This window comes from Gobio gobio (assembly GCF_949357685.1).
Source record: "Gobio gobio genome assembly, chromosome: 15".
Lineage (NCBI taxonomy): Eukaryota > Metazoa > Chordata > Actinopteri > Cypriniformes > Gobionidae > Gobio > Gobio gobio.
In genome coordinates, this window is record NC_137108.1 from 51,535,433 (window position 1) to 51,562,932 (window position 27,500).

General features: G+C 47.4%; 1 protein-coding gene across 1 annotated transcript in view; it reads left to right on the plus strand.

The window, feature by feature from the left end:
• Positions 1 to 27,500, plus strand: part of vps13b (vacuolar protein sorting 13 homolog B) — a gene marked incomplete at its 3' end in the record, with an annotated part of 207,729 nt that overhangs the window by 72,349 nt on the left and 107,880 nt on the right. The window contains 5 exon segments of the mRNA XM_079838149.1: positions 9,491 to 9,603; positions 9,666 to 9,789; positions 13,725 to 13,852; positions 16,992 to 17,226; positions 19,523 to 19,734. Of these exon segments, the coding sequence (XP_079694275.1) occupies positions 9,491 to 9,603; positions 9,666 to 9,789; positions 13,725 to 13,852; positions 16,992 to 17,226; positions 19,523 to 19,734 (812 nt within the window).

A 27,500-nucleotide genomic window follows, 5' to 3' on the forward strand; every position in this document is an offset into this window, starting at 1 on the left:
AGAGTTTGGCACTTGGTCCTTCCAGCATACACTCAGTATGGAGCGGAGAAAGCGAAAATGGAAGGCGTTGAAGCAATGTTCGTGCCTCCTGTAAGTTGTCCATGTTTCACTTGCATATAGCAAGGTAAGTACACATGCATGGTATACACGGACTCTGAGGAGCAATGAGAGGTTCTTGTTGTGTCAGACACGCTTGCTCAATTTTCCAAACACCGATGATGCTCTACCAATACGCATGTCAAGCTCTGCGTCAAGGTTATTGTTGTTTGATACTGTGGAACCCAGGTAGGTGAATTTGTCTACCACAGATAGAGGTGTGTTGTTAAAGGGTTAGTTCACCCAAAAATGAAAATTCTGTCATTAATTCCTCACCCTCATGTCGTTCGACACCCGTCAGACCTCCGTTCATACTCAGACACAAATGAAGATATTTTAGTGTAAATCTGATGCTCTGAAAGGCCTCCATTGGCACAATGGCACTTTACACTCTCAAGACCCTTAAAAGGTACTAAAGACGTCGTTACAAAGTCCATCTCACTACCATGCGATGGAGGTGTGTGCAACAGTTGCAGGATGAAGACCAGGTCGCGCCTGCCGTACTCGCAAACCTTTCCGAGCAACGACAGCCCTCTTAAGGACAGAGTGCTCCCGAGTGCTCCAGAGTGCTCCAGAGTGCTCCCGACCGAGTGCTCCCGAGTGCTCCCGACCGAGTGCTCCAGAGTGCTCCTGACCGAGTGCTTCAGAGTGCTCCCGACCGAGTGCTCCAGAGTGCTCCCGACCGAGTGCTCCAGAGTGCTCCAGAGTGCTTCAGAGTGCTCCCGACCCAGTGCTCCAGAGTGCTTCAGAGTGCTCCCGAGTGCTCCAGAGTGCTCCCGAGTGCTTCAGAGTGCTCCCGAGTGCTTCAGAGTGCTCCCGACCCAGTGCTTCAGAGTGCTCCCGAGTGCTCCAGAGTGCTCCTGAGTGCTTCAGAGTGCTCCCGAGTGCTTCAGAGTGCTCCCGACCCAGTGCTCCAGAGTGCTTCAGAGTGCTCCCGACCCAGTGCTCCAGAGTGCTTCAGAGTGCTCCCGACCCAGTGCTCCAGAGTGCTTCAGAGTGCTCCCGAGTGCTTCAGAGTGCTCCCGACCCAGTGCTCCAGAGTGCTTCAGAGTGCTCCCGAGTGCTTCAGAGTGCTCCCGACCCAGTGCTCCAGAGTGCTTCAGAGTGCTCCAGAGTGCTTCAGAGTGCTCCCGACCCAGTGCTCCAGAGTGCTTCAGAGTGCTCCCGAGTGCTTCAGAGTGCTCCCGACCCAGTGCTCCAGAGTGCTTCAGAGTGCTCCCGACCCAGTGCTCCAGAGTGCTCCAGAGTGCTCCCGACCCAGTGCTCCAGAGTGCTTCAGAGTGCTCCCGACCCAGTGCTCCAGAGTGCTTCAGAGTGCTCCAGAGTGCTTCAGAGTGCTCCCGACCCAGTGCTCCAGAGTGCTTCAGAGTGCTCCCGAGTGCTTCAGAGTGCTCCCGACCCAGTGCTCCCGAGTGCTTCAGAGTGCTCCCGACCCAGTGCTCCAGAGTGCTCCAGAGTGCTCCCGACCGAGTGCTCCAGAGTGCTCCCGACCGAGTGCTCCAGAGTGCTCCCGACCGAGTGCTCCAGAGTGCTCCCGACCGAGTGCTCCAGAGTGCTCCCGAGTGCTCCAGAGTGCTCCCGACCGAGTGCTCCCGACCGAGTGCTCCAGAGTTGCCAGTCGTGGAAGCTGAAAGTTTGCCGTCATAAAGGAGAGATGAGATGCTCATAGTAGAGAGCACCCGGGCAAAAATTTAAGGGAAAGCATGCATTCCCAGGTCAAACTTCCACCTCTGGACTCAGCGCTACAAATTCCAATGGAACACAGGTGTGTGACGGTTGGTGTAGTTATGAGTTGCCCCGCAGTGACCAACTGACCAGGTCTATTGCCCCGTGGCCATTGGCGAGGTGCTCTTCTGCTCACTGGGCGACTGAGACTGACTCTGATACTCTGGGGTGGACTGGGTTTCGTCTGGTCTCTCGCCTTTGACCTGTATGGCTTGCTTAAAGTCCCCCGCCAGCTTAGCTCTCAGGGTCATTGGGACTCACAAGCTGTTCCTCCACAACAAGGCACCAGTCCATGGAACAGCACATGTACATTAACATATATCCATATATCCACTATATCCAGACCACACCCACTATATCCAGACCACACCCACTATATCCAGACCACACCCACTATATCCAGACCACACCCACTATATCCAGACCACACCCACTACATCCAGACCACACCCACTACATTAACCCCACACCCACTACATTAACCCCACACCCACTATATCCAGACCACACCCACTACATTAACCCCACACCCACTATATCCAGACCACACCCACTACATTAACACCACACCCACTACATCCTGACCACACCCACTACATTAACACCACACCCACTACATTAACACCACACCCACTACATTAACACCACACCCACTACATTAACACCACACCCACTACATCCTGACCACACCCACTACATTAACACCACACCCACTACATTAACACCACACCCACTACATTAACACTACACCCACTACATCAAAACCACACCCACTACATTAACACCACACGCACTATATCCAGACCACCCCCACTACATCAAAACCACACCCACTACATTAACCCCACACCCACTATATCCAGACCACACCCACTACATTAACCCCACACCCACTACATTAACCCCACACCCACTATATCCAGACCACACCCACTACATTAACCCCACACCCACTATATCCAGACCACACCCACTACATTAACACCACACCCACTACATCCTGACCACACCCACTACATTAACACCACACCCACTACATTAACACCACACCCACTACATTAACACCACACCCACTACATTAACACCACACCCACTACATCCTGACCACACCCACTACATTAACACCACACCCACTACATTAACACCACACCCACTACATTAACACTACACCCACTACATCAAAACCACACCCACTACATTAACACCACACCCACTATTTCCAGACCACACCCAATACATCTAAGCCACACCCACTAAATTCAAACCACACCCACTGTGAGTATGTTTTTTGTGAAAGTTCAGCAACTAAACAGCAGAAGGTAATGAGCAGTCCTCATCATGATAAAAAAACGTGTGTGCGTGCCAGTGTGCGTGTGTGAGTGTGTGTGTGAGTGTGTGTGTGTGTGTGAGTGTTTGTGTGAGTGTTTGTGTGAGTGAGTGTGTGTGTGTGTTCTCTCACTCAGTCCTCAGGGTTATTGAGAGTCCTTCAGTTTGTCCTGTGTCATGAGCTCAGGGACTGTGTGTGTGTGTGTGTGTGTGTGTGTGTGTGTGTGTGTGTGCGCGCTATTTGGGCATTTTAAAGGTTAAAGTCTTGTTTCTATGATGTGACTCTTAACGCTGTTGTCAAACTGTGTGTGTTTTGAGTTCTTGTGTAATGAGTGTGTGTGTGTGTGTGTGTGTGTGTGTGTGTGTGTGTGAGCGGTTTGTGAGCTCTTATGAGTAATTATGGGTTCTGTTTGAAGCGGCCTGTAAAACAGCAGCTCTGGAGCTCCACACACAGAGAGTGTGTGTGTGTGTGTGTGTGTGTGTGTTCAGTTAGAGCTCCAGCGCTGGCTGGTGTGTTCAGTAGGAGCTGCATCTCATTTCAGTCGAGAGAGAGAGAGAGAGAGAGAGAGAGAGAGAGAGAGAGAGAGAGAGAGAGAGAGAGAGAGAGAGAGAGAGAGAGAGAGAGAGAGAGAGAGAGAGAGAGAGAGAGAGAGAGAGAGAGAGAGAGAGAGAGAGAGAGAGAGAGAGAGAGAGAGAGAGAGAGAGAGAGAGAGAGAGAGAGACGGTCGAGGTAAGGTGTTGCGGGCGAGCGAGCGGGCGGTTAGTTGGCTGGTAACAGTAGCTGTGGGTGGTCCGCAGTGCCACTCTCTCCTGCTCATTTTTAAAGTCGTTTGTTTGACACATTCTGGCCTTAATTTGCACTGTTATTTCCTGCTGCACTTACAGCTGTGAGGACTCCCATCATGCACTGCTCTCTCGGTCCGTCGTGACATCACTGCCCCCCTGTGGCCGCTTCCGGTGCCCTGCGTGCGTCTGGGCGTGTGTGTGTGTGTGTGTGTGTGAGTGTGTGTGAGGGCGTGTCACTCATGCGCTGTGGGCGGCTCGTGTGCTCCAGCTCTAATGGCCTCAGTGTAAACCTCCTCACTCTCCAAATAAAGCATCACTGAAGCCCATCAGACTCACCCGTCCACCGCTGAAAGCCCCACAGTGGGCATCAGAACTTTAGAAAGGGGTCATAATGTTATGCCTGATCAGTGTATAATACATGTTATGTGCTTAGCAGACACAACAAACGTGTTAGGCAGCGATAGACAACTTGTGCTTGTAATTGTGTCTGTCTGTCTGTCTGAATGTGTCTCTCTCCTGACACGCAGATACATAGACAGACAGATACGCAGACAGACAGATACACAGACAGACAGACAGGCAGACAGACAGATACACAGACAGACAGACACGCAGACAGACAGATACACAGACAGATACGCAGACAGACAGATACGCAGACAGACAGATACACAGACAGACAGATATGCAGACAGACACACAGACAGATTCGCAGACAGACAGATACGCAGACAGACATGCAGACAGACAGATACGCAGACAGACAGATACGCAGACAGACACGCAGACAGACAGATACACAGACAGACAGATACGCAGACAGATACGCAGACAGACATGCAGACACACAGATACACAGACAGACACGCAGACAGACAGATACACAGACAGACATGCAGACAGACAAGCAGACAGATACGCAGACAGACAGATACGCAGACAGTCAGATACGCAGACAGACAGATACGCAGACAGATACACAGACAGACAGATACGCAGACAGACACGCAGACAGACAGATACGCAGACAGACACGCAGACAGACAGACAGATACACAGACAGACACGCAGACAGACAGACACACAGACAGACAGATACACAGACAGACAGATACGCAGACAGACAGATACACAGACAGACAGATACACAGACAGACAGATACACAAACAGATACGCAGACAGACATGCAGACAGATACGCAGACAGACACACAGACAGACAGATACGCAGACATACACACAGACAGACAGATATGCAGACACAGACAGACAGATACGCAGACAGACACACAGACAGAGAGTCCCCTCCTCCTGCAGTTGTCTGTCTGTCTCTCTCCTGTCTGTCTGCGCAGCTCCTGTGTTTGAGACAGTGAGTCCCCTCCTCCTGCAGTTGTCTGTCTCTCTCTCTCCTGTCTGTCTGCGCAGCTCCTGTGTTTGAGACAGTGAGTCCCCTCCTCCTGCAGTTGTCTGTCTCTCTCTCTCCTGTCTGTCTGCGCAGCAGCTGGACTGAATCAGCGCTGCGGGTCGGATGGTGTCCTGCTGCATGAGGGTCCGCTGGAGTTGCTGAAGTTTATTTGCACAGGATCCCACTTACCGTTCGGAGGAAGCGAAGGCAGTGCAGCGGCAGGAGGGATTCAGATTCCAAGATAAACATGATGACCAGCGTTAGGATGCCCCGCCACAGCAGTGTGTGATCCGGCTTACGCCTGTTTAGAGATGGGTGGATGATCAGCGTTGTGTTTTCTGCAGTGATGGTCAGTGTGATGATGGTCACTCCACAGATGATGGTCAGTGTGATGATGGTCACTCCACAGATGATGGTCAGTGTGATGATGGTCACTCCACAGATGATGGTCAGTGTGATGTTGGTCACTCCACAGATGATGGTCAGTGTGATGGTCACTCCACAGATGATGGTCAGTGTGATGATGGTCACTCCACAGATGATGGTCAGTGTGATGATGGTCACTCCACAGATGATGGTCAGTGTGATGTTGGTCACTCCACAGATGATGGTCAGTGTGATGGTCACTCCACAGATGATGGTCAGTGTGATGGTCACTCCACAGATGATGGTCAGTGTGATGATGGTCACTCCACAGATGATGGTCAGTGTGATGATGGTCACTCCACAGATGATGGTCAGTGTGATGGTCACTCCACAGATGATGGTCAGTGTGATGGTCACTCCACAGATGATGGTCAGTGTGATGATGGTCACTCCACAGATGATGGTCAGTGTGATGGTCACTCCACAGATGATGGTCAGTGTGATGGTCACTCCACAGATGATGGTCAGTGTGATGTTGGTCACTCCACAGATGATGGTCAGTGTGATGATGGTCACTCCACAGATGATGGTCAGTGTGATGTTGGTCACTCCACAGATGATGGTCAGTGTGATGATGGTCACTCCACAGATGATGGTCAGTGTGATGATGGTCACTCCACAGATGATGGTCAGTGTGATGATGGTCACTCCACAGATGATGGTCAGTGTGATGATGGTCACTCCACAGATGATGGTCAGTGTGATGATGGTCAGTGTGATGATGGTCACTCCACAGATGATGGTCAGTGTGATGGTCACTCCACAGATGATGGTCAGTGTGATGATGGTCAGTGTGATGATGGTCAGTGTGATGGTCACTCCACAGATGATGGTCAGTGTGATGATGGTCACTCCACAGATGATGGTCAGTGTGATGATGGTCAGTGTGATGATGGTCACTCCACAGATGATGGTCAGTGTGATGATGGTCAGTGTGATGGTCACTCCACAGATGATGGTCAGTGTGATGATGGTCACTCCACAGATGATGGTCAGTGTGATGATGGTCACTCCACAGATGATGGTCAGTGTGATGGTCACTCCACAGATGATGGTCAGTGTGATGATGGTCAGTGTGATGGTCACTCCACAGATGATGGTCAGTGTGATGATGGTCACTCCACAGATGATGGTCAGTGTGATGATGGTCACTCCACAGATGATGGTCAGTGTGAGGATGGTCAGTGTGATGATGGTCACTCCACAGATGATGGTCAGTGTGATGATGGTCAGTGTGATGGTCACTCCACAGATGATGGTCAGTGTGATGATGGTCACTCCACAGATGATGGTCAGTGTGATGATGGTCAGTGTGATTGTAGTCACTCCACAGATGATGGTCAGTGTGATGGTCACTCCACAGATTATGGTCAGTGTGATGATGGTCACTCCACAGATTATGGTCAGTGTGATGATGGTCACTCCACAGATGATGGTTAGTGTGATGATGGTCACTCCACAGATGATGGTCAGTGTGATGATGGTCACTCCACAGATGATGGTCACTCCACAGATGATGGTCAGTGTGATGGTCACTCCACAGATGATGGTCAGTGTGATGTTGGTCACTCCACAGATGATGGTCAGTGTGATGATGGTCAGTGTGATGGTCACTCCACAGATGATGGTCAGTGTGATGATGGTCAGTGTGATGGTCACTCCACAGATGATGGTCAGTGTGATGGTCACTCCCCAGATGATGGTCAGTGTGATGATGGTCACTCCACAGATGATGGTCAGTGTGATGGTCACTCCACAGATGATGGTCAGTGTGATGATGGTCACTCCACAGATGATGGTCAGTGTGATGGTCACTCCACAGATGATGGTCAGTGTGATGATGGTCAGTGTGATGATGGTCACTCCACAGATGATGGTCAGTGTGATGATGGTCACTCCACAGATGATGGTCAGTGTGATGATGGTCAGTGTGATGATGGTCAGTGTGATGATGGTCACTCCACAGATGATGGTCAGTGTGATGGTCACTCCACAGATGATGGTCAGTGTGATGGTCACTCCACAGATGATGGTCAGTGTGATGATGGTCAGTGTGATGATGGTCACTCCACAGATGATGGTCAGTGTGATGATGGTCACTCCACAGATGATGGTCAGTGTGATGATGGTCAGTGTGATGATGGTCAGTGTGATGATAGTCAGTGTGATGATGGTCACTCCAAAAATGATGGTCAGTGTGATGATGGTCAGTGTGATGATGGTCACTCCACAGATGATGATCGCGTGACAGGAGTTTGTACACATGCACAGGTTGTCTCTCTGGTCTGAAACCATAGTTCACTTTCTCCACCAATCACAGCGCAGCATGAGGCTGCGAGAGGTCAGTGATTGGCTGTTCTCTGTCTTGTCATAACATCAGACCGATGAAAGGCTGAGTGTGTGTGTGTGTCTTCATTCCCTCACTATAAAGTGTTCCAGTTCTGTAATTTGTTTTTCTGAGGATCCTAAAACGTTTTGATCTAAAGACTGAGATGCTTGTTTCCCGTTGTTGCCCGTTTCTCTTAAAGTGGAGCCAAAATGATCTTTCTGTCATCCTTTCATGTCGTTTCAAACCTGTATGACCGTCTGATATTTTGAAGAACCAAACAATACCGAACCCCACTGACTTTAAATGGACACTGGGACTTCATTCGTGTTCCTCTGAAGGACGTGAGGGAGAGTAAATGATGGGTTTGGCTGAACTCTGCTTTAAATCTCATGCTTTGTGTCTGCTGTGAACAGGCCTTCAACTTCTAAACCCTGAGTGTGTGTGTGTGTGTGTGTGTGTGTGTGTGTGTGTGTGTGTGTGTGTGTGTGAGGCAGCCGCAGGTGTGTGACATTGACTTCAGACCGCATGAATCTCCTCCGCTGCTTGTTTACAGTCGCAGGGCCCGTGCAGACGACTCCTGAAATTACAGGCATAGCTCTGACAGGCCTCGCTGTCTTCCCTCTGCGCACATCAAAGCCTCGTCCCCCGAACGGCTGCATCTTCAATGGCCGCCAAGGCTTTGATGTGCGCGTGTGTTTATGATAGCGCTGGGCACGGGCCATGATGGGAAGAGAGCGCTGGGACCTGGCCGCTCTGTTTGTGTGTGTTTCTGTGCGTTATCTCACACACGGCCTCTTAAAAGCCATAAAGTTCCCTTAATAGAGCTCTTAAAGGAAGAGAAGGACTGAGCGCCACACAACAGGATGTTGAACATGAGCCTTTAATGCGGACACACACACACACACACACACACACAAGTGCCTGGGCTCCTCGCGCAGTTAATCATTTGCGATGGTGGAAGCTGATTGGCTCTTGAGCCTGCGGCCTGACACACACGATCCCGGACGCTCCCAAAGCCGTTCTGGAAGTAGTGGGAGCTCATCAGCGGGATGGCCCGCGCTCTTATCGGGTGATTGAGGCGTCCTGATTTACGCCAGAGAATTCCCAGTAAATCCCGCAGGCATGGGAGCCATTACATGACCTCAGCGCTGAACTGTGGGTAAAGATGATCGTTTAAGAACCAGAGAGGCTGAAGTTTCATGGACGTTTATTGAAGAAAAACGTTATTTTTGGCTGCATATCAGATGCTTTGTGCTCTTGTGTGTGTGTGTGTGTGTGCAGTAACACACACTAATAGGCATGTTGAGATAATTGATGTTCTTCTCAGTGGAAAACGAGAGTGAACGGCGTGTAACATGGTACCTAACACCAGCCGTGTGTGTGTGTGTGTGTTGCAGGTGCAGTGCTGTTGGTGAGCGTTCAGGGCATCGCTGTCAATGTGGATCCGGTTCTGTCCTCATGGCTGCTGTTCCACCCGCAGAGAGCCAGCGGCAACAGACAGACTCAACAGGTGAGTGTGTGTGTGTGTGTGTGTGTGTGTGTGAAGTTACTCATGCTGAGTGATGTTTGCAGGTTTCCATGGTGATGAAGAAGAGGCGGGAGGATGAAGCATCTGTGGGCAGCACACCACTAACCAAACCTAGTAATCAGGCGTCAGACTACACTAGCAGCCCTGTGAAGACCAAGACAGTGACGGGTATACACACAATCTCACACACACACACACACACACACACACACACACACACACACACACACACACACACACACACACACACACACACACACACACACACACACACTGACACTGACACACACACACACACACACACAGATTTATAAGCATTTTGAAAAGTGAGGACATGGGGAACGTCCTCATATTTCACCCTCTTTTTGTAATACCCATGTCAGTATACTCATTTGTGTCTTGATATTTCACAAAAACATGCCCACACACTGACACACACGCACACACACACACACACACACACACACACACACGTTAGAGAGGAGCGTTAGAGAGGAGCGTTAGAGGGGAGCGTTAGAGAGGAGCGTTAGAGAGGAGCGTTAGAGAGGAGCGTTAGAGAGGAGCGTTAGAGAGGAGCGTTAGAGGGGAGCGTTAGAGGGGAGCGTTAGAGAGGAGCGTTAGAGAGTAGCGTTAGAGAGGAGCGTTAGAGAGGAGCGTTAGAGGGGAGCGTTAGAGAGGAGCGTTAGAGAGGAGCGTTAGAGAGGAGCGTTAGAGAGGAGCGTTAGAGAGGAGCGTTAGAGAGGAGCGTTAGAGAGGAGCGTTAGAGAGGAGCGTTAGAGGGGAGCGTTAGAGGGGAGCGTTAGAGAGGAGCGTTAGAGAGTAGCGTTAGAGAGGAGCGTTAGAGAGGAGCGTTAGAGGGGAGCGTTAGAGAGGAGCGTTAGAGAGGAGCGTTAGAGAGGAGCGTTAGAGAGGAGCGTTAGAGAGGAGCGTTAGAGAGGAGCGTTAGAGGGGAGCGTTAGAGAGGAGCGTTAGAGAGGAGCGTTAGAGGGGAGCGTTAGAGAGGAGCGTTAGAGAGGAGCGTTAGAGGGGAGCGTTAGAGAGGAGCGTTAGAGAGGAGCGTTAGAGAGGAGCGTTAGAGAAGAGCGTTAGAGAGGAGCGTTAGAGAGGAGCGTTAGAGAGGAGCGTTAGAGAGGAGCGTTAGAGAGGAGCGTTAGAGAGGAGCGTTAGAGAGGAGCGTTAGAGAGGAGCGTTAGAGAGGAGCGTTAGAGAGGAGCGTTAGAGAGGAGCGTTAGAGGGGAGCGTTAGAGGGGAGCGTTAGAGAGGAGCGTTAGAGAGGAGCGTTAGAGGGGAGCGTTAGAGAGGAGCGTTAGAGAGGAGCGTTAGAGAGGAGCGTTAGAGAGGAGCGTTAGAGAGGAGCGTTAGAGGGGAGCGTTAGAGGGGAGCGTTAGAGAGGAGCGTTAGAGAGGAGCGTTAGAGAGGAGCGTTAGAGAGGAGCGTTAGAGAGGAGCGTTAGAGGGGAGCGTTAGAGGGGAGCGTTAGAGAGGAGCGTTAGAGGGGAGCGTTAGAGAGGAGCGTTAGAGAGGAGCGTTAGAGAGGAGCGTTAGAGAGGAGCGTTAGAGAGGAGCGTTAGAGAGGAGCGTTAGAGAGGAGCGTTAGAGAGGAGCGTTAGAGAGGAGCGTTAGAGGGGAGCGTTAGAGAGGAGCGTTAGAGAGGAGCGTTAGAGAGGAGCGTTAGAGAGGAGCGTTAGAGAGGAGCGTTAGAGAGGAGCGTTAGAGGGGAGCGTTAGAGAGGAGCGTTAGAGAGGAGCGTTAGAGGGGAGCGTTAGAGGGGAGCGTTAGAGAGGAGCGTTAGAGGGGAGCGTTAGAGGGGAGCGTTAGAGAGGAGCGTTAGAGAGGAGCGTTAGAGGGGAGCGTTAGAGGGGAGCGTTAGAGAGGAGCGTTAGAGAGGAGCGTTAGAGGGGAGCGTTAGAGGGGAGCGTTAGAGAGGAGCGTTAGAGAGGAGCGTTAGAGAGGAGCGTTAGAGGGGAGCGTTAGAGAGGAGCGTTAGAGGGGAGCGTTAGAGGGGAGCGTTAGAGAGGAGCGTTAGAGAGGAGCGTTAGAGGGGAGCGTTAGAGAGGAGCGTTAGAGAGGAGCGTTAGAGGGGAGCGTTAGAGAGGAGCGTTAGAGAGGAGCGTTAGAGAGGAGCGTTAGAGAGGAGCGTTAGAGAGGAGCGTTAGAGAGGAGCGTTAGAGGGGAGCGTTAGAGGGGAGCGTTAGAGAGGAGCGTTAGAGAGGAGCGTTAGAGAGGAGCGTTAGAGAGGAGCGTTAGAGAGGAGCGTTAGAGGGGAGCGTTAGAGAGGAGCGTTAGAGAGGAGCGTTAGAGGGGAGCGTTAGAGAGGAGCGTTAGAGAGGAGCGTTAGAGGGGAGCGTTAGAGAGGAGCGTTAGAGAGGAGCGTTAGAGGGGAGCGTTAGAGAGGAGCGTTAGAGAGGAGCGTTAGAGGGGAGCGTTAGAGAGGAGCGTTAGAGAGGAGCGTTAGAGAGGAGCGTTAGAGGGGAGCGTTAGAGAGGAGCGTTAGAGAGGAGCGTTAGAGAGGAGCGTTAGAGAGGAGCGTTAGAGAGGAGCGTTAGAGAGGAGCGTTAGAGAGGAGCGTTAGAGAGGAGCGTTAGAGAGGAGCGTTAGAGAGGAGCGTTAGAGGGGAGCGTTAGAGAGGAGCGTTAGAGAGGAGCGTTAGAGAGGAGCGTTAGAGGGGAGCGTTAGAGGGGAGCGTTAGAGGGGAGCGTTAGAGGGGAGCGTTAGAGGGGAGCGTTAGAGAGGAGCGTTAGAGAGGAGCGTTAGAGAGGAGCGTTAGAGAGGAGCGTTAGAGAGGAGCGTTAGAGGGGAGCGTTAGAGGGGAGCGTTAGAGAGGAGCGTTAGAGAGGAGCGTTAGAGAGGAGCGTTAGAGAGGAGCGTTAGAGAGGAGCGTTAGAGAGGAGCGTTAGAGAGGAGCGTTAGAGAGGAGCGTTAGAGAGGAGCGTTAGAGAGGAGCGTTAGAGAGGAGCGTTAGAGGGGAGCGTTAGAGGGGAGCGTTAGAGAGGAGCGTTAGAGAGGAGCGTTAGAGAGGAGCGTTAGAGAGGAGCGTTAGAGAGGAGCGTTAGAGAGGAGCGTTAGAGAGGAGCGTTAGAGAGGAGCGTTAGAGAGGAGCGTTAGAGAGGAGCGTTAGAGAGGAGCGTTAGAGGGGAGCGTTAGAGAGGAGCGTTAGAGAGGAGCGTTAGAGAGGAGCGTTAGAGAGGAGCGTTAGAGAGGAGCGTTAGAGAGGAGCGTTAGAGAGGAGCGTTAGAGAGGAGCGTTAGAGAGGAGCGTTAGAGAGGAGCGTTAGAGAGGAGCGTTAGAGAGGAGCGTTAGAGAGGAGCGTTAGAGAGGAGCGTTAGAGAGGAGCGTTAGAGGGGAGCGTTAGAGGGGAGCGTTAGAGAGGAGCGTTAGAGAGGAGCGTTAGAGAGGAGCGTTAGAGAGGAGCGTTAGAGAGGAGCGTTAGAGAGGAGCGTTAGAGAGGAGCGTTAGAGAGGAGCGTTAGAGAGGAGCGTTAGAGAGGAGCGTTAGAGAGGAGCGTTAGAGAGGAGCGTTAGAGAGGAGCGTTAGAGAGGAGCGTTAGAGGGGAGCGTTAGAGGGGAGCGTTAGAGAGGAGCGTTAGAGAGGAGCGTTAGAGAGGAGCGTTAGAGAGGAGCGTTAGAGAGGAGGTCTGTGTGTTGTGTGGCAGGCTTTGCATGTTTCTAGTCTGCAGGAGCTGCTTGAGATGGTTTGACCTTCACACTACAGATGTTGATCATTTCCAGTGTAATCAAAAGCCTCTCAGAGTCCAAGCATTACTGCAGTGTGGTTTCCATTAACAGAAACACAACACCGATCTCCACACACACACACACACATACACACACACTCACACACAGTAAAACTGGTCTTAACTCCACTTCCTTCTCTGGTCTTCCTGTAATTTGTTGTTTGGTTTTTACACACACACACACATGCATTATTCTTTGTTTTCTTGCAGCGGTTATGAACATGAAGAACAATCTGAATCTCTCTCCATTAACGTGTGTGTGTGTGTGTGTGTGTGTGTGTGTGTGTGTGTGTGTGTGTGTGTGTGTGTGTGTGTGTGTGTGTGTGTGTGTGTGTGTGTGTGTGTGTGTGTGTGTGTGTGTGTTCTTGCAGAGTCGAGGCCTCTCTCTGTTCCAGTGAAGGTTTTTCCATCATCTGAAGAATGTCACATCAGTTCTGAGGAGCGCATGAAGAACCTGATAACACACACCTGGAACTCCGTCAAGCACCTTACACTACAGGTGTGTGTGTGTGTGTGTGTGTGTCTGTCTGTGTGCGAGTGTGAGTGTGTGTGTGTGTGTGTGTGTGAGTGTGTGGTTTACACTGAGGTTTGAATCGGTCACTTCCTGCTGCTCTCTGCGAGTGTGTGCCGTTCGAGCGATTGTGTCATGAGTTATTTGTGTGTTATATTGGGCTGGAGTGTGTTCACAGCAGCAGTTGCTACCAAAACTGTAAGGTGATCTGCAGTAACAGAGCGGCCGTCGCCATGGAAAACCGGCGTAGCGCAGGTCCGCATTAATGAACAGGATATTTCTCTGCAGGCGTTTGGTGTGGCTCTCGGGACACCAGCAGATGTGTTGTGATGAATTAAACCTTCTGCTCCGTCGTCAACATCAGCTCAACACACACTCCATTCACACTCCATTCCTCAGAGCGTCCGCCTCGGAAAACACTTTACTCTTCATCAGCCTGGGCCAGGGACTCGAGTTAATCTGTGTGCTTTAATAAACTGGTCGTTACAAAACTGGCCATGACTTTGAGTCGCTCACATTAACCAGCTCTAACTGGAGTCCGGAAAGTAAGGCGTCGTTCACACAGGACAGACAGACAGAAAGAACAACAGGCAGACACACAGGCAGTCAGACAGACAGACAGGACAGACAGAAAGAACAACAGGCAGACACACAGGCAGTCAGACAGACAGACAGGACAGACAGACAGACAGAAAGAACAACAGGCAGACACCCAGGCAGTCAGACAGACAGACAGGACAGACAGGACAGACAGGACAGACAGAAAGAAAGAACGACAGACAGGCAGACAGACAGACAGAAAGAACAACAGAAAGAACAACAGGCAGACACACAGGCAGTCAGACAGACAGACAGACAGAAAGAACAACAGTCAGACAGACAGTCAGACAGACAGACAGACAGACAGACAGAAAGAAAGAACAACAGGCAGACACACAGGCAGACAGACAGTCAGACAGACAGACAGTCAGATAGACAGACAGACAGACAGAACGAACAACAGGCAGACAGACAGACAGACAGTCAGATAGACAGACAGACAGACAGACAGAACAACAGGCAGACACACAGGCAGTCAGACAGACAGACAGTCAGATAGACAGACAGACAGACAGAACGAACAACAGGCAGACAGACAGGCAGACAGACAGACAGACAGACAGACAGACAGGCAGACAGACAAACAGAAAGAACAACAGGCAGACACACAGGCAGTCAGACAGACAGACAGACAGTCAGACAGACAGGACAGACAGAAAGAAAGAACGACAGACAGGCAGACAGACAGACAGACAGAAAGAACAACAGTCAGACAGACAGACAGACAGTCAGACAGACAGACAGACAGACAGAAAGAACAACAGGCAGACACCCAGGCAGACAGACAGACAGACAGAAAGAAAGAACAACAGGCAGACACACAGGCAGACAGACAGTCAGACAGACAGACAGACAGACAGACAGAACAACAGGCAGACACACAGGCAGTCAGACAGACAGACAGTCAGATAGACAGACAGACAGAACGAACAACAGGCAGACAGACAGACAGACAGACAGACAGACAGACAGACAGGCAGACAGACAAACAGAAAGAACAACAGGCAGACACACAGGCAGTCAGACAGACAGACAGACAGACAGTCAGACAGACAGGACAGACAGAAAGAAAGAACGGCAGACAGACAGACAGAAAGAACAACTGGCAGACACACAGGCAGTCAGACAGACAGGCAGACAGACAGACAGACAGAAAGAACAACAGGCAGACACACAGGCAGTCAGACACACAGGCAGTCAGACAGACAGACAGGACAGACAGTAAGAACGACAGACAGGCAGACAGAAAGAAAGAACGACAGTCAGACAGGCAGTCAGACAGACAGACAGAAAGAACGACACACAGGCAGACAGACAGAAAGAATGACAGACAGACAGACAGACAAAAAGAAAGAAAGAAAGAAAGAAAGAAAGAAAGAAAGAAAGAAAGAAAGAAAGAAAGAAAGAAAGAAAGACTGACTGACTGACTGACTGACTGACTGACTGAGAAAGAACGACAGTCAGTCAGACAGACAGACAGAATGACAGACAGTCAGTCAGACTGACAGAAAGAACAACAGACAGACAGACAGAAAGACAGACAGGCAAGACAGACAGGCAGACAGAAAGAATGACAGACAGGCAGACAGAAAGAACGACAGACAGACAGATAGACGGACAGACAGGCAGACAGAAAGAACGACAGACAGTCAGACAGAAAGAACAACAGACAGACAGGCAGACAGAAAGAACGTCAGACAGACAGACAGACAGGCAGACAGAAAGAATGACAGACAGTCAGACGGACAGACAGAAAGAACGTCAGACAGACAGACAGACAGGCAGACAGAAAGAACGTCAGACAGACAGACAGACAGGCAGACAGAAAGAATGACAGACAGTCAGACGGACAGACAGGCAGACAGAAAGAACGACAGACAGTCAGACAGACAGATAGATGGGCAGACAGAAAGAACGACAGTCAGACAGACAGGCAGACAGAAAGAACGTCAGACAGACAGACAGACAGACAGGCAGACAGAAAGAACGTCAGACAGACAGACAGACAGGCAGACAGAAAGAATGACAGACAGTCAGACGGACAGACAGGCAGACAGAAAGAACGACAGACAGTCAGACAGACAGATAGATGGGCAGACAGAAAGAACGACAGTCAGACAGACAGGCAGACAGAAAGAACGTCAGACAGACAGACAGACTACTGTTAATGTGTGAATTTGCATTTTTTCCTCAGTCTGGGGCTTATTTAAATTTTGGTATGAAGAGGTCTTTACAAAAATATAACTTTTTTTGTTATAAAAAAACAACAAAAATAAGCCCAGCCCAGGTGAGAAAAACGAACGCAAAAGTAACGTAAAGCATTACTTTTTAAAAAAAAGTAACTAAGTAACTCAATTAGTTACTTTTTATGGGAGTACGGCAATATTGTAATGCATTACTTTTCAAAGGAACTTTCCCCAACACTGCCCGCGATAACAATATCGTGCATGTTCATTATTGCGGTATATCGTATTACTGTTTACTGGCACAGTGTGTGTGTGTGACGTGTGTGTGTGTGTGTGTGCAGGTGGAGCTGCAGTCGTGCTGCGTGTTCGTGCCGTCAGACAGCCTCCCGTCGCCCAGCACGCTGGTGAGCGGAGACATCCCCGGCTCCATCCGCAGCTGGTACCACAGTCAGGCCAGTATGCCGGGGACGCTGGTGCTGTGTCTGCCCCAGATCAGTGTGTTGAGCGCAGGACACCGACGCATGGAGCCGCTGCAGGACGTGCCCTTCACCGTGCCCAGACCCGTGCTGGAGGAGGGTATGAGCGCCCGCACCACATCTCTCTCTACTAGGGATGCCACAATTCTCAATATAATATTGAACCGTTCGGTACGGCATTCACGGTTCAATACGCGCTTGTGAATTGCGGTTTTTTCAGTTTCGCATTTAATTAATTATTTTTCTACAAATTCTTTAATTTGCCTCCATTCCAATATACTGAACAACGCGACATACATTCACATCACACGTTATTGGTAGAGTCATACTCACGGAACACTAGAGTTATTCACAATCATGAAAGTTCATTATTTGCATGTGTTTTAAAGCCTTGCCGGCTCATTCGCGTGCGCGGTTTTAACATGCGCTTTTCAGAGCGCGCGCACTAAACGCCTGTCAAACACGTGAATACTGAACTAAGTAGTCGTCTTACTGCGCTAATACTGTCAAATACACACAAGGGTTAACATAAACACAGTCGGTTATGTCTAAAGTGAAATTAAAATCGCAATTGTGTCTGTATATTAGATACAGTATAAATCTGAAAATTTCCACATTTATATCAAGGTCTGGTCCTAGAGCATAAACAAAAAGTAGAACAAATTTTCTATCTCATACACACACACGTACACACACGTGTGTGACTGCAACAGAGAGTATTTTTATTGAAATTGGCAAATAAAATCAACAAAACTGGCATAAATCTGAAAGATTTTCATACATAAATGAAGTACTAATACTAGAGCACAAATGCAATATGGAACAATCATGTTCACTCACACACACACAAACACAGGTGTCTGGAGCATTTTTTTTGGATTTTGGCAATGAATGGGAAAATGTAAAAAATGCTTTTTTTTTCACTTTGTTTGTAAAAAAAATCAACTAAATCCAGTATAAATCTGAAAATGTCTACATTTATATCAAGATCGGGTCCTAGAGCATAAACACAAAGTGGAACGAACTTTCTGTCTCATACACACACACACACACACACACACACACACACACACACACACATGTGTGTGACTGCAACAGAGAGCATTTTTATAGAAACTGGCAAATAAAATCAACAAAACTGGCATAAATCTGAAAAAATTCCATACATAAATGAAGGACAAATACAAGAGCACAAATGCAACATGGAACAATCATGAGAAAGAGAGGGAAAAGGGCAAATAAAAGAAAGATGAAAGGCAGCTTAACTTCTGCATAACTTCCCTCTGGACCTCTAGTGGATAATGTGGTCATTGCACTCTCTCTCTCTTTAACTATAATTCCTAAAGTTTTTCCACAAACCTACAGATGGCGGTATTCTATCCCTAACACATAGAGCAATGTCCAAAAACGATTTATATTTATTTAAGATCATCATTCAAGTGATTAAAAAAAAAAAAAAAAAAAAACATTTTTAATGAGCCAATTTATGACATAGTTAAGTATTTGTGCAGTAAATAGGTAAAAAAAACTACCAAATACCCACAAAAACACAGCATAAATGTATAGTTGAGAAGTAAATAAAAAAAATGATATATAGTTTTCCATGTAAAAAAATTATATTTCCTTATGCAATCGTTCTGTAAAAGTCTGGGGTCTATCTGAGCCCAAGGGACTCAAACGTAAACCCTACTTGAGGGACGATTAAGGGTTAAACTGACAGCGGCGCAGACAGTGAACATGCGGTCCTTAAAGGGACAGTTCACCTATAAAATTATGTCATTATTTACTCACTCTAATATTGTTTCAAACCTGTATTCATTTCTCGATGACAGAATTTTCAGTTTTGAGTGAAATATCCCTTTAATGTTAATACAACAACAAAAGACAAAGAGAAAATCACTCACTGCTCTTGACTGAAGAACTAATACAGTAGCTTTAATAAGAATCAATGTATATTTTATAGTGACGTCTATGTAGTGTTTTATTTTTACATTCATTCATTCATTTCATACTTAAATGCTGCTGTACAGCTCTGAGCTGCCACTGTAAATCTTTATATATATTTATTGTATATTATCCAATACACTAGGAATGCGTACAAGGGTTTTTTTAAAGTAACGTTTTAAGTTCTTTTAAGTAAAATAAAGAAAGAGTATTGCAATAAAAAAATAGTCTTTTTTCTCTTTAACCTCTTGCGGTTCCTGTCGCCTAAGAATAGAATAACAAAAAATTTATGTGACAAGCCATCAGAACCGAACCGAACCGAACCGAAAACCGTGGGTAAAAACCGAGGTATGTATTGAACCGTGGACTAACTGTATTGTTGCATCCTTACTCGCTACGGGTCCTGGACACCAGTGTGACGTGTGTGTGTGTGTGTGTGTGTGTGTGTGCAGGTGATGCGTTCCCCTGGACGGTGTGTGTGAGTCAGCTGAGCGTGTACTCTCTCCTGGGGCAGCAGCGGTCACTCAGTGTGCTCGAGCCCCTGGGCTGCACCTCTACGCTGGCACTCACTGCCCCGAAACTGCAGCCCGAGAGCAGAGACGCCTTCATCATGTGTCTGCATGTGGACCTGCAGCCCGTGCGCCTCAAGTGCTCCAACCCTCAGGTACACTGCCATCATTTACATTTATGCATTTATCCAAAGCGACTTACAACTTGGGGGTACACGAAGTGATTGGTCATGAAGAGTCGAGTAAGCGTAACGGCCCCACTTTATATTAGGTGGCCTTAAAGGGTTAGTTCATCCAAAAATGAAAATTCTGTCATTAATTACTCACCCTCATGTCGTTCGACACCCGTCAGACCTCCGTTCATCTTCAGACACAAATGAAGATATTTTAGTTGAAATCTGATGGCTCTGAAAGGCCTCCATTGGCACAATGCACTTTACACTCTCAAGACCCTTAAAAGGTACTAAAGACGTCGTTACAAAGTCCATCTCACTACAGTGGTTCTACAATAACTTTATGAATCGGCGATAATAGTTTTTGTGCGCAAAAAACCCCTAAATAACGACTTACATAGTGATGACGATTTAAAAACAAAGCATCATGAAGCTTCGAAGCGTTATGAATCAGTGAGTCGATTCAGCAGTTTGAATCGCCAAATTTCAGCAGTTTGACACGCGATCCGAATCATCATTCGACTCACTGATTCATAATGCTTCATGATGCCTTGTTTTGAAATCGTCATCAATATGTAAGACGTTATTTAGGGTTTTTTTGCGCACAAAAACTATTGTCGCTGATTCATAAAGTTATTGTAGAACCACTGTAGTGAGATGGACTTTGTAATGACGTCTTTAGTGTCTTTTAAGGGTCTTGAGAGTGTAAAGTGCATTGTGCCAATGGAGGCCTTTCAGAGCATCAGATTTCAACTAAAATATCTTCATTTGTGTCTGAAGATGAACGGAGGTCTGACGGGTGTCCAACCACATGAGGCTCAGTCATTAATGACACAATTTTCATTTTTGGGTGAACTAACCCTTTAAGTGCTCACGGAAGAGCTGAGTTTTTAGTTTACTTTTGAATGATCGTTTCGGATGGCGGTGGGAAGATCGTTCCACCAGCTGGGAATGTTGAATGCAAATTAGATTAGATTAGATTCAACTTTATTGTCATTACACAAGTAAAAGTACAAGGCAACGAAATGCAGTTTAGGTTTAACCAGAAGTGCAATAGCAGCAAGTGCAGGATATACAACGTTTGCATAAGTGCAGGACATGGATATGTACTGAATATATATAAATATATCTATAAATGGAGAGATGGCTATTACTATAAACAGAATTTACAGGTGAATATGTACAGGGAATAAATATACAGATGCTATTACTATAAACAGAATTTACAGGTGGATATGTACTATGAATATAATATAATATACAGATGGCTATTACTATAAACAGAATTTTACAGATAGAGGTATACAATGATATGTTAGGCTAAAATGAGGAATATGGCAGTGGATTAAGGTAGTGCAATAAATTATGGACAGAAGCTATCCGAAAAAAAGTGTAAAAGTGCAGTGGAAAGTGGTTGCATATTACAGTTAGAAGTACGGTGCAAAATGCAAATGTAAACAGTTGGTACTGTAAATAACAGTGCAAATGAGCATAATCCAGTTACGGTATGGTAGTGCAAAATGCATAAGTAAGCAGTTGTTACTGTAATAAACAGTCGGTAGTGCAAATAACAAAGGGATGTGAGGTAGGAGAGTTATCAGTATATGAGGGAAGTGGATCAACGGGGGTTCGAGTTCAGTAAAGAGACAGCTCTGGGGAAAAAATGTTCTGGAAAGGGATTTTTTGCCTCTTTGTGATGGTACTACAAGCCGTCTCTCCTCAGCTGATCGAAGGCTTCTGGTGGGGGTGTGGATTCGTAGAATGGAGTCAAAGTATGCCGGAGCTGAGCTCGTGGTGGCTCTGTAGGCAAGCGTCAGCACCTTAAACTTGATGCGAGCAGCGAGTGGTAGCCAGTGTAGAGAGATGAAGAGTGGTGTGACGTGGGTCCTTTTGGGCTCGTTGAAGACAAGACGTGCCGCTGCATTCTGGACCATTCGAAGTGTTTGGATGATCCAGCCAGAAGCGCATTGCAGTAGTCAAGTCTAGAAAAAACCAGGGTCTGGACGAGAAGCTGTGTTGCGTGCTCTGTTAGGAACGGTCTGATGTTGTGGAGCGCAAACCTGCACGAGCGAGCTGTCTTAGCAATGTGTTCTCTGAAGGACAACTGGTCATCAAATGTAACTCCCAAGATTTCTGACTGACTTTGATGGGGAAATCAGGGATGTGCCTAACTGGATGGGGAAGTCATGTTGCATAGTGGGACTGGCGGGGAAGATGAGGAACTCCGTCTTTGCCAGGTTGAGCTTAGGGATGGGTCGCGATTTTCGAATATTCGATTAGTTATTTAATTATAGAATATCGTATAGTATGTGCGATTATCGTCCAAAAAAAATCCCCATGTTGTCGGTGCTGATGTGGTGCTGACGCGTTCATGTAACCAGAGGCGCTGCCAATAAGGCGCTGCCAGTCCGCTCTCAGGGTGTTTCATACTGGACATGTTTACTGCGCTCCGAGTCTGATTCTTCCCTCCGCGTCCGCAGTGTTGGTCTGGTTTCACACTCAACTTGAACCCTGGTGCGTTTGCGTTCATCTTACGTCATCACAAACGTGCACGGGCGTGATAGAAAACAGAACGCGGGTCAATATGGGCTTTTTTCAATTAATTTGGTGCTATTATGTGCAGCTGAGTAAACGACACTTGGGTTAACCGTATTTGTGTCGCTTGAAGGCGGCTTTGCTGCTTGACTCTTTTGAGGAGACGGTGAATTGCCATTCATTTGCTGCCCTGATTGCACTCTATGCGCGAATACACTGCAGGCTCGCTCTCGCGATCGTATCTCAGCTAAATCATCAACACTATCATCTCTTACGTGTATGTTATTGAACTAATGACATTGTAATCGGCTAAAACGCATGCGCTGGTTACTTTCTTCCACAACAATGGCGCACCCGAGTGTTGTTTGCACATTCACGAGAATCACGGCTCAGCTCCGAGAGCAACCGAGCTCCGGTTGTGTGTTCTCGGGTTCGGTACCTCAGTGCACACCAAGCTCTGTAGGGAAGCTTTCACATTAGCAATTTTTCATGCTAACCGTGCCCCATTCCGAACTAAAATGCCAGAGTAAAAACGCCCTGAGACAACAGAAGAATAACACATCGTCTCACGCGCACGCTGTAGACTTGTGGCATTTATCAGGTAACTTGGGGCGATGTCACATTACAGTCATATGTTTCAGCATGTTATAATAATATGGCTTGAGTTGATATAGCCTATTCCCTAATGAATTAAACAGTTTGTTATCATACAGATTGAGAGTGTGAATGGTCTCTCTCCCTCTCTCTCTCTCTCTCTGTTTATGTGTGTAACCTATACATGCGTGCATGCGGGGGAGGAGTTGCGATTTTCGAATAAAAATCGAATAATTCCCAGCGATCTTCGAATATCATTTTTGCTTGAAATGCCCATCCCTAGTTGAGCTGCAGGTGATGTTTTCTCATCCATGCCGAGACAGCTGGAGATTCGTGCAGCTACTGTGGGGTGAGAGGTAGAGCTGAGTGTCATCAGCATAGCATAGCAGTGTATGATGGGACCTAATGAAGTAGTGTAGATGGAGAAGAGGAGAGGTCCAATTCCTCTCCTCTCCAGGCAACCTTGAAGGACCTGTGAGATAAGACTCAAACCAAAGGAGTGGAGTCCCTGTGATGCCCAGTGATGAGAGGGTGGACAGAAGAATCTGATGGTTGACCGTGTCAAAGGCCGCGGATAGATCGAGCAGGACGAGGACTGATGATTTGGAATCAGTTTTAGCCAGAGGTGTAGTGGTAAAAAAAGAGGTGGGTAAACTATAAATTGTGGGTGACCGCATCGTGGTCAGGGTAAGGTGGGCCACTGCCTACCGGTGTATAGCACATCCTGATGATAGCTATTGTTCTCAGAGAGAACAAAAATATTTAAGAGAGATAGAGAGGGGAGGCTTATATCCAGGGGTTCCAATGCAATGCACTTGTACATAATGATTAGATTTGGGATTATTTTCATAGTCGATTCATCTGTTGAATATTTTCTCAAGTAATCGATTAGTTGTTTGGTATATAATATGTTTGAAAAATGTGGATCAGTGTTTCCCAAAAGCCCAGGATGACGTCCTCAAATCAGGGATCCCACTCGTCCTGGAAAACCTTGAAAACCTGGAAAATTTTCCAGTCCTGGAAAACACATGGAAAATGAGAGAAAATGTAAAATGTCCTGGAAAATCTTGTTGTTGTCTGGGGAAAAGTTTTTTCTTTAGCCGAGTATAAAGAGTTTATCGCCGGCCCAAACAATTAGCGCTAGTTCCAGATGTTCAGGAATGTTGAGTTTGATGCGTATGAGTAGTATTTTGAATAATGATGTTTAAAAGCTAATGCTATAACTGCTCAAATGTATGCAGTGAATGTTAACTCGTAAGCTGCTACATATCACATCATTTTGATATAAAGTCACATTTGTGTGTTATAAAGTCAGAATTGCAAGATATAGTCAGAATTGCGTGATATAAACTCGCAATTCTGACCTTTTCTTCACAATTGACTTTTTTGCGCAGTTGCGAGTTTATATCTTGCAAGTCTGACTTCTTTTCTCAGAATTGTGAGATCTAAACTGCAATTGCAAGTTATTAAGTCAAATTCTGAGGAAATAAGAATTGCGACAGTTTTCGCGTTTATATCACAAATATGTAAACTCGCAATTGCAAGAAAGTCAGAATAGCGAGATAAAAAGTCACAATTACCTTTTCTTTCTATTCTGTGGTGTAAACAAGCTTCAATAGTCATAATGTATGATTAAGAGCTCATATTGAAAAATGCTGGATTGTTAAGTAATGGCATTAAACTGTACGGCTTTTAAAGACTTAGAAAGCAATATTTGGCATGATCCTTGTCTTTTATTCCTGCCGTAGTAAAATTGAAAAGTACTGGAAAATGTTCTGAAAAAGAGTGGGAACCCTGTCAAATGTCTCGTTTTGTCCACAACTCAGTTTACTGTCACAAATGAGAGAACACACTAGAACATATTCACATTAAACAAGCTGGAATCAAAGAATTTTACTCTTGTCTTAAAAAATTACTCAAGCCGACTAATCGATTATCAAAATAGTTGTCGATTACAGTTTCTGCCAGTTGCTAATGAGGCAGGTGCAGATTAACGACAGAAGGATGAATCTGGTGAAGAAGAGCGAGAGCTTTGTGTTGATGATGAGGGTGCAGACAGCGATCGCTTGCGATTGCATTTAGAATGTAAACTTTTGATGAATTTATGAGAAATCTACAGACGCAAACAGGAAGTAAAACTCCCATTGATTTTTCTCCATAAGGATTTAGATTATCAGCCATAATGTCTAAAACATCTGAGGTAGACTGACCACGAGTTGTGATATGAAAGTTTCTGCTTCTGTAGCTAGAGGTCTGTAAGAAAAACTACACTACCCACAGTCCTAAGCTTAACAGCGACGCCTCTGATTGGTCCAACTCGCTGTTATTACCATAGAAACGTTTACCGTACCCGCGAACGGCTGTAGCGATAACAATAACTAGCCTGCTGACTAGCAAAGGGAGCTTGTTGTCACAAACTTTCAGTGGTTTAAATACCAGAGAATGCATATAATTACATCCAGTTATTTATCTGATAATAATGTATCCTGAATTTTACTTGTAGGCCTACATTGGCTAATGGGAAAAGGAAGAGGTGACTTGTTGAGTCAGTGGCATGAATCTAACCGTGAACCAAATTAACCCTAAAAACATAAAGTTTAGTACTGTTTTCCGAGCTCACTCACTTTGGGCTTGTAGCAGAGCCTGTTTGTTGGCATTAGGAGGAGGGCTGCTGTCTTGACGGCGCTTAAAAAATTGCCGGATATCCATGTTTGAATCTTGGTTGCAATCTTTAATATGACTCGGTGTGTCAGTTTGTCTCAGAGAGTGATTCGTTCATTTTGTGTTGACCGCGCATGCGCATTACGCAACATATGGGTTCTGATTCTGAATCGACAGGTGAGATCCGAGTCTTTTGTTCTTCCTGTCAGTCCCATAGAGACGGAAAGAGAAAAGATTAGTTCATTTCGCTGAACGAGACTCAAAGATCCGAGTCAGTAAAATGATCCGAACTACTCACACTGACAGTTGCAGCGCAATATGAAAGACTTCGTCTAACTGTACAACAAACAACCAATGAAAATGAACAATATGAAACTAAAATGACATAAGCTTCATTTAAAATGGCTTAGGAACTGTAGGCTATTTAGAGGTGGATAAACGCACTTTAGAGGTGGATAAACGCACTTTGGAGGTGGGTAAATGCTATTTCCGAATTTTGGGAGGTGCGTAAACGGCGTTTACGTGCGTTTGGCCTCCACTACATCCCTGGTTTTAGCTATCCGCAGGGCTTCAGTGACCGACAGTAGTGCAGTCTCTGTGGACTGGCCCCTTTTGAAACCATCATGTGGGCGGGGCTTGAGTGTGTCTGTGGCGAACTGATTGGCTGGTCGTGGTTTGCTATTGGTGGATCTCATGTGAGTGACAGGTGGCCCCGCCCTCGTCATCAGGGAAGAAATGAAGTTATTCTGACTCAAGATTTCCAGACACATGAATTTAACACAATAATGATAAATGATCGTTGCAATATTCCATAAAACACAAGAATTGTCCGTTTTGATTTGAAGGGGACTGTAAAGATTGGCTCGTGGCAGCGGTGGCGGGTGTGAACACACACACACACAACCATGTTCAGTGTCACCAGTGGAAACATCAGCGTCCTTTTGTTGATGACCTGCACACACACACACACACACACACACGATCCGCTCAGTGAAACCCAGGCGGTTTGTGTTGAATATGCGTCTGCTTCGGCTTCTTGTTGTTTGGGTCCATGTGAAATGAATGTTGACGTATCTGAGCGCAGATCTGCGGCGCTGCTGATTGCTGCGTGCCCATTGGCTGTGCGGGGAATGTGGTGGAAAGGAAACGTGTGTTAAATAATCGCTGCCAAAAACAAACGGCAGAAGCAGAACTGCAGCGAGATGAAGGAAAAACCGGCAGGAGGAAAAAATGATTCGCTTGTTTGTGATTTTGTGGAGATACTGAATCTGTTCAGTTACTGACATCTCATAACGGCCTCTCACTGTCTATCTGTGTGTGTGTGTGTGTGTGTGTGTGTGTGTCTGTCTGTCTGCCTGTCTCAGTGTCTGTCTGTCTGTATGTCTGAGTGTCTGTCTAAATGTCTGCCTGAGTGTCTGTCTGAGTGAGTGTCTGTCTGTCTGTCTGTCTGTCTGTCTGTCTGTCTGTCTGTCTGTCTGAGTGTCTGCCTGTCTGCCTGTCTGTCTGTCTGAGTGTCCGAGTGTCTGCCTGTCTGTCTGTCTGTCTGTCTGTCTGTCTGAGTGTCTGCCTGTCTGTCTGTCTGAGTGTCTGTCTGTCTGTCTGAGTGTCTGTCTGATTGTCTGAGTGTTCGGTCCAGTGAGTGTTTGACTCTGTGTGTCAGGTCCAGCTGGTGTTCGGTCCAGTGAGTGTTTGACTCTGTGTGTCAGGTCCAGCTGGTGTTCAGTCCAGTGAGTGTTTGACTCTGTGTGTCAGGTCCAGCTGGTGTTCGGTCCAGTGAGTGTTTGACTCTGTGTGTCAGGTCCAGCTGGTGTTCAGTCCAGTGAGTGTTTGACTCTGTGTGTCTGGTCCAGCTGGTGTTCGGTCCAGTGAGTGTTTGACTCTGTGTGTCAGGTCCAGCTGGTGTTCGGTCCAGTGAGTGTTTGACTCTGTGTGTCAGGTCCAGCTGGTGTTCGGTCCAG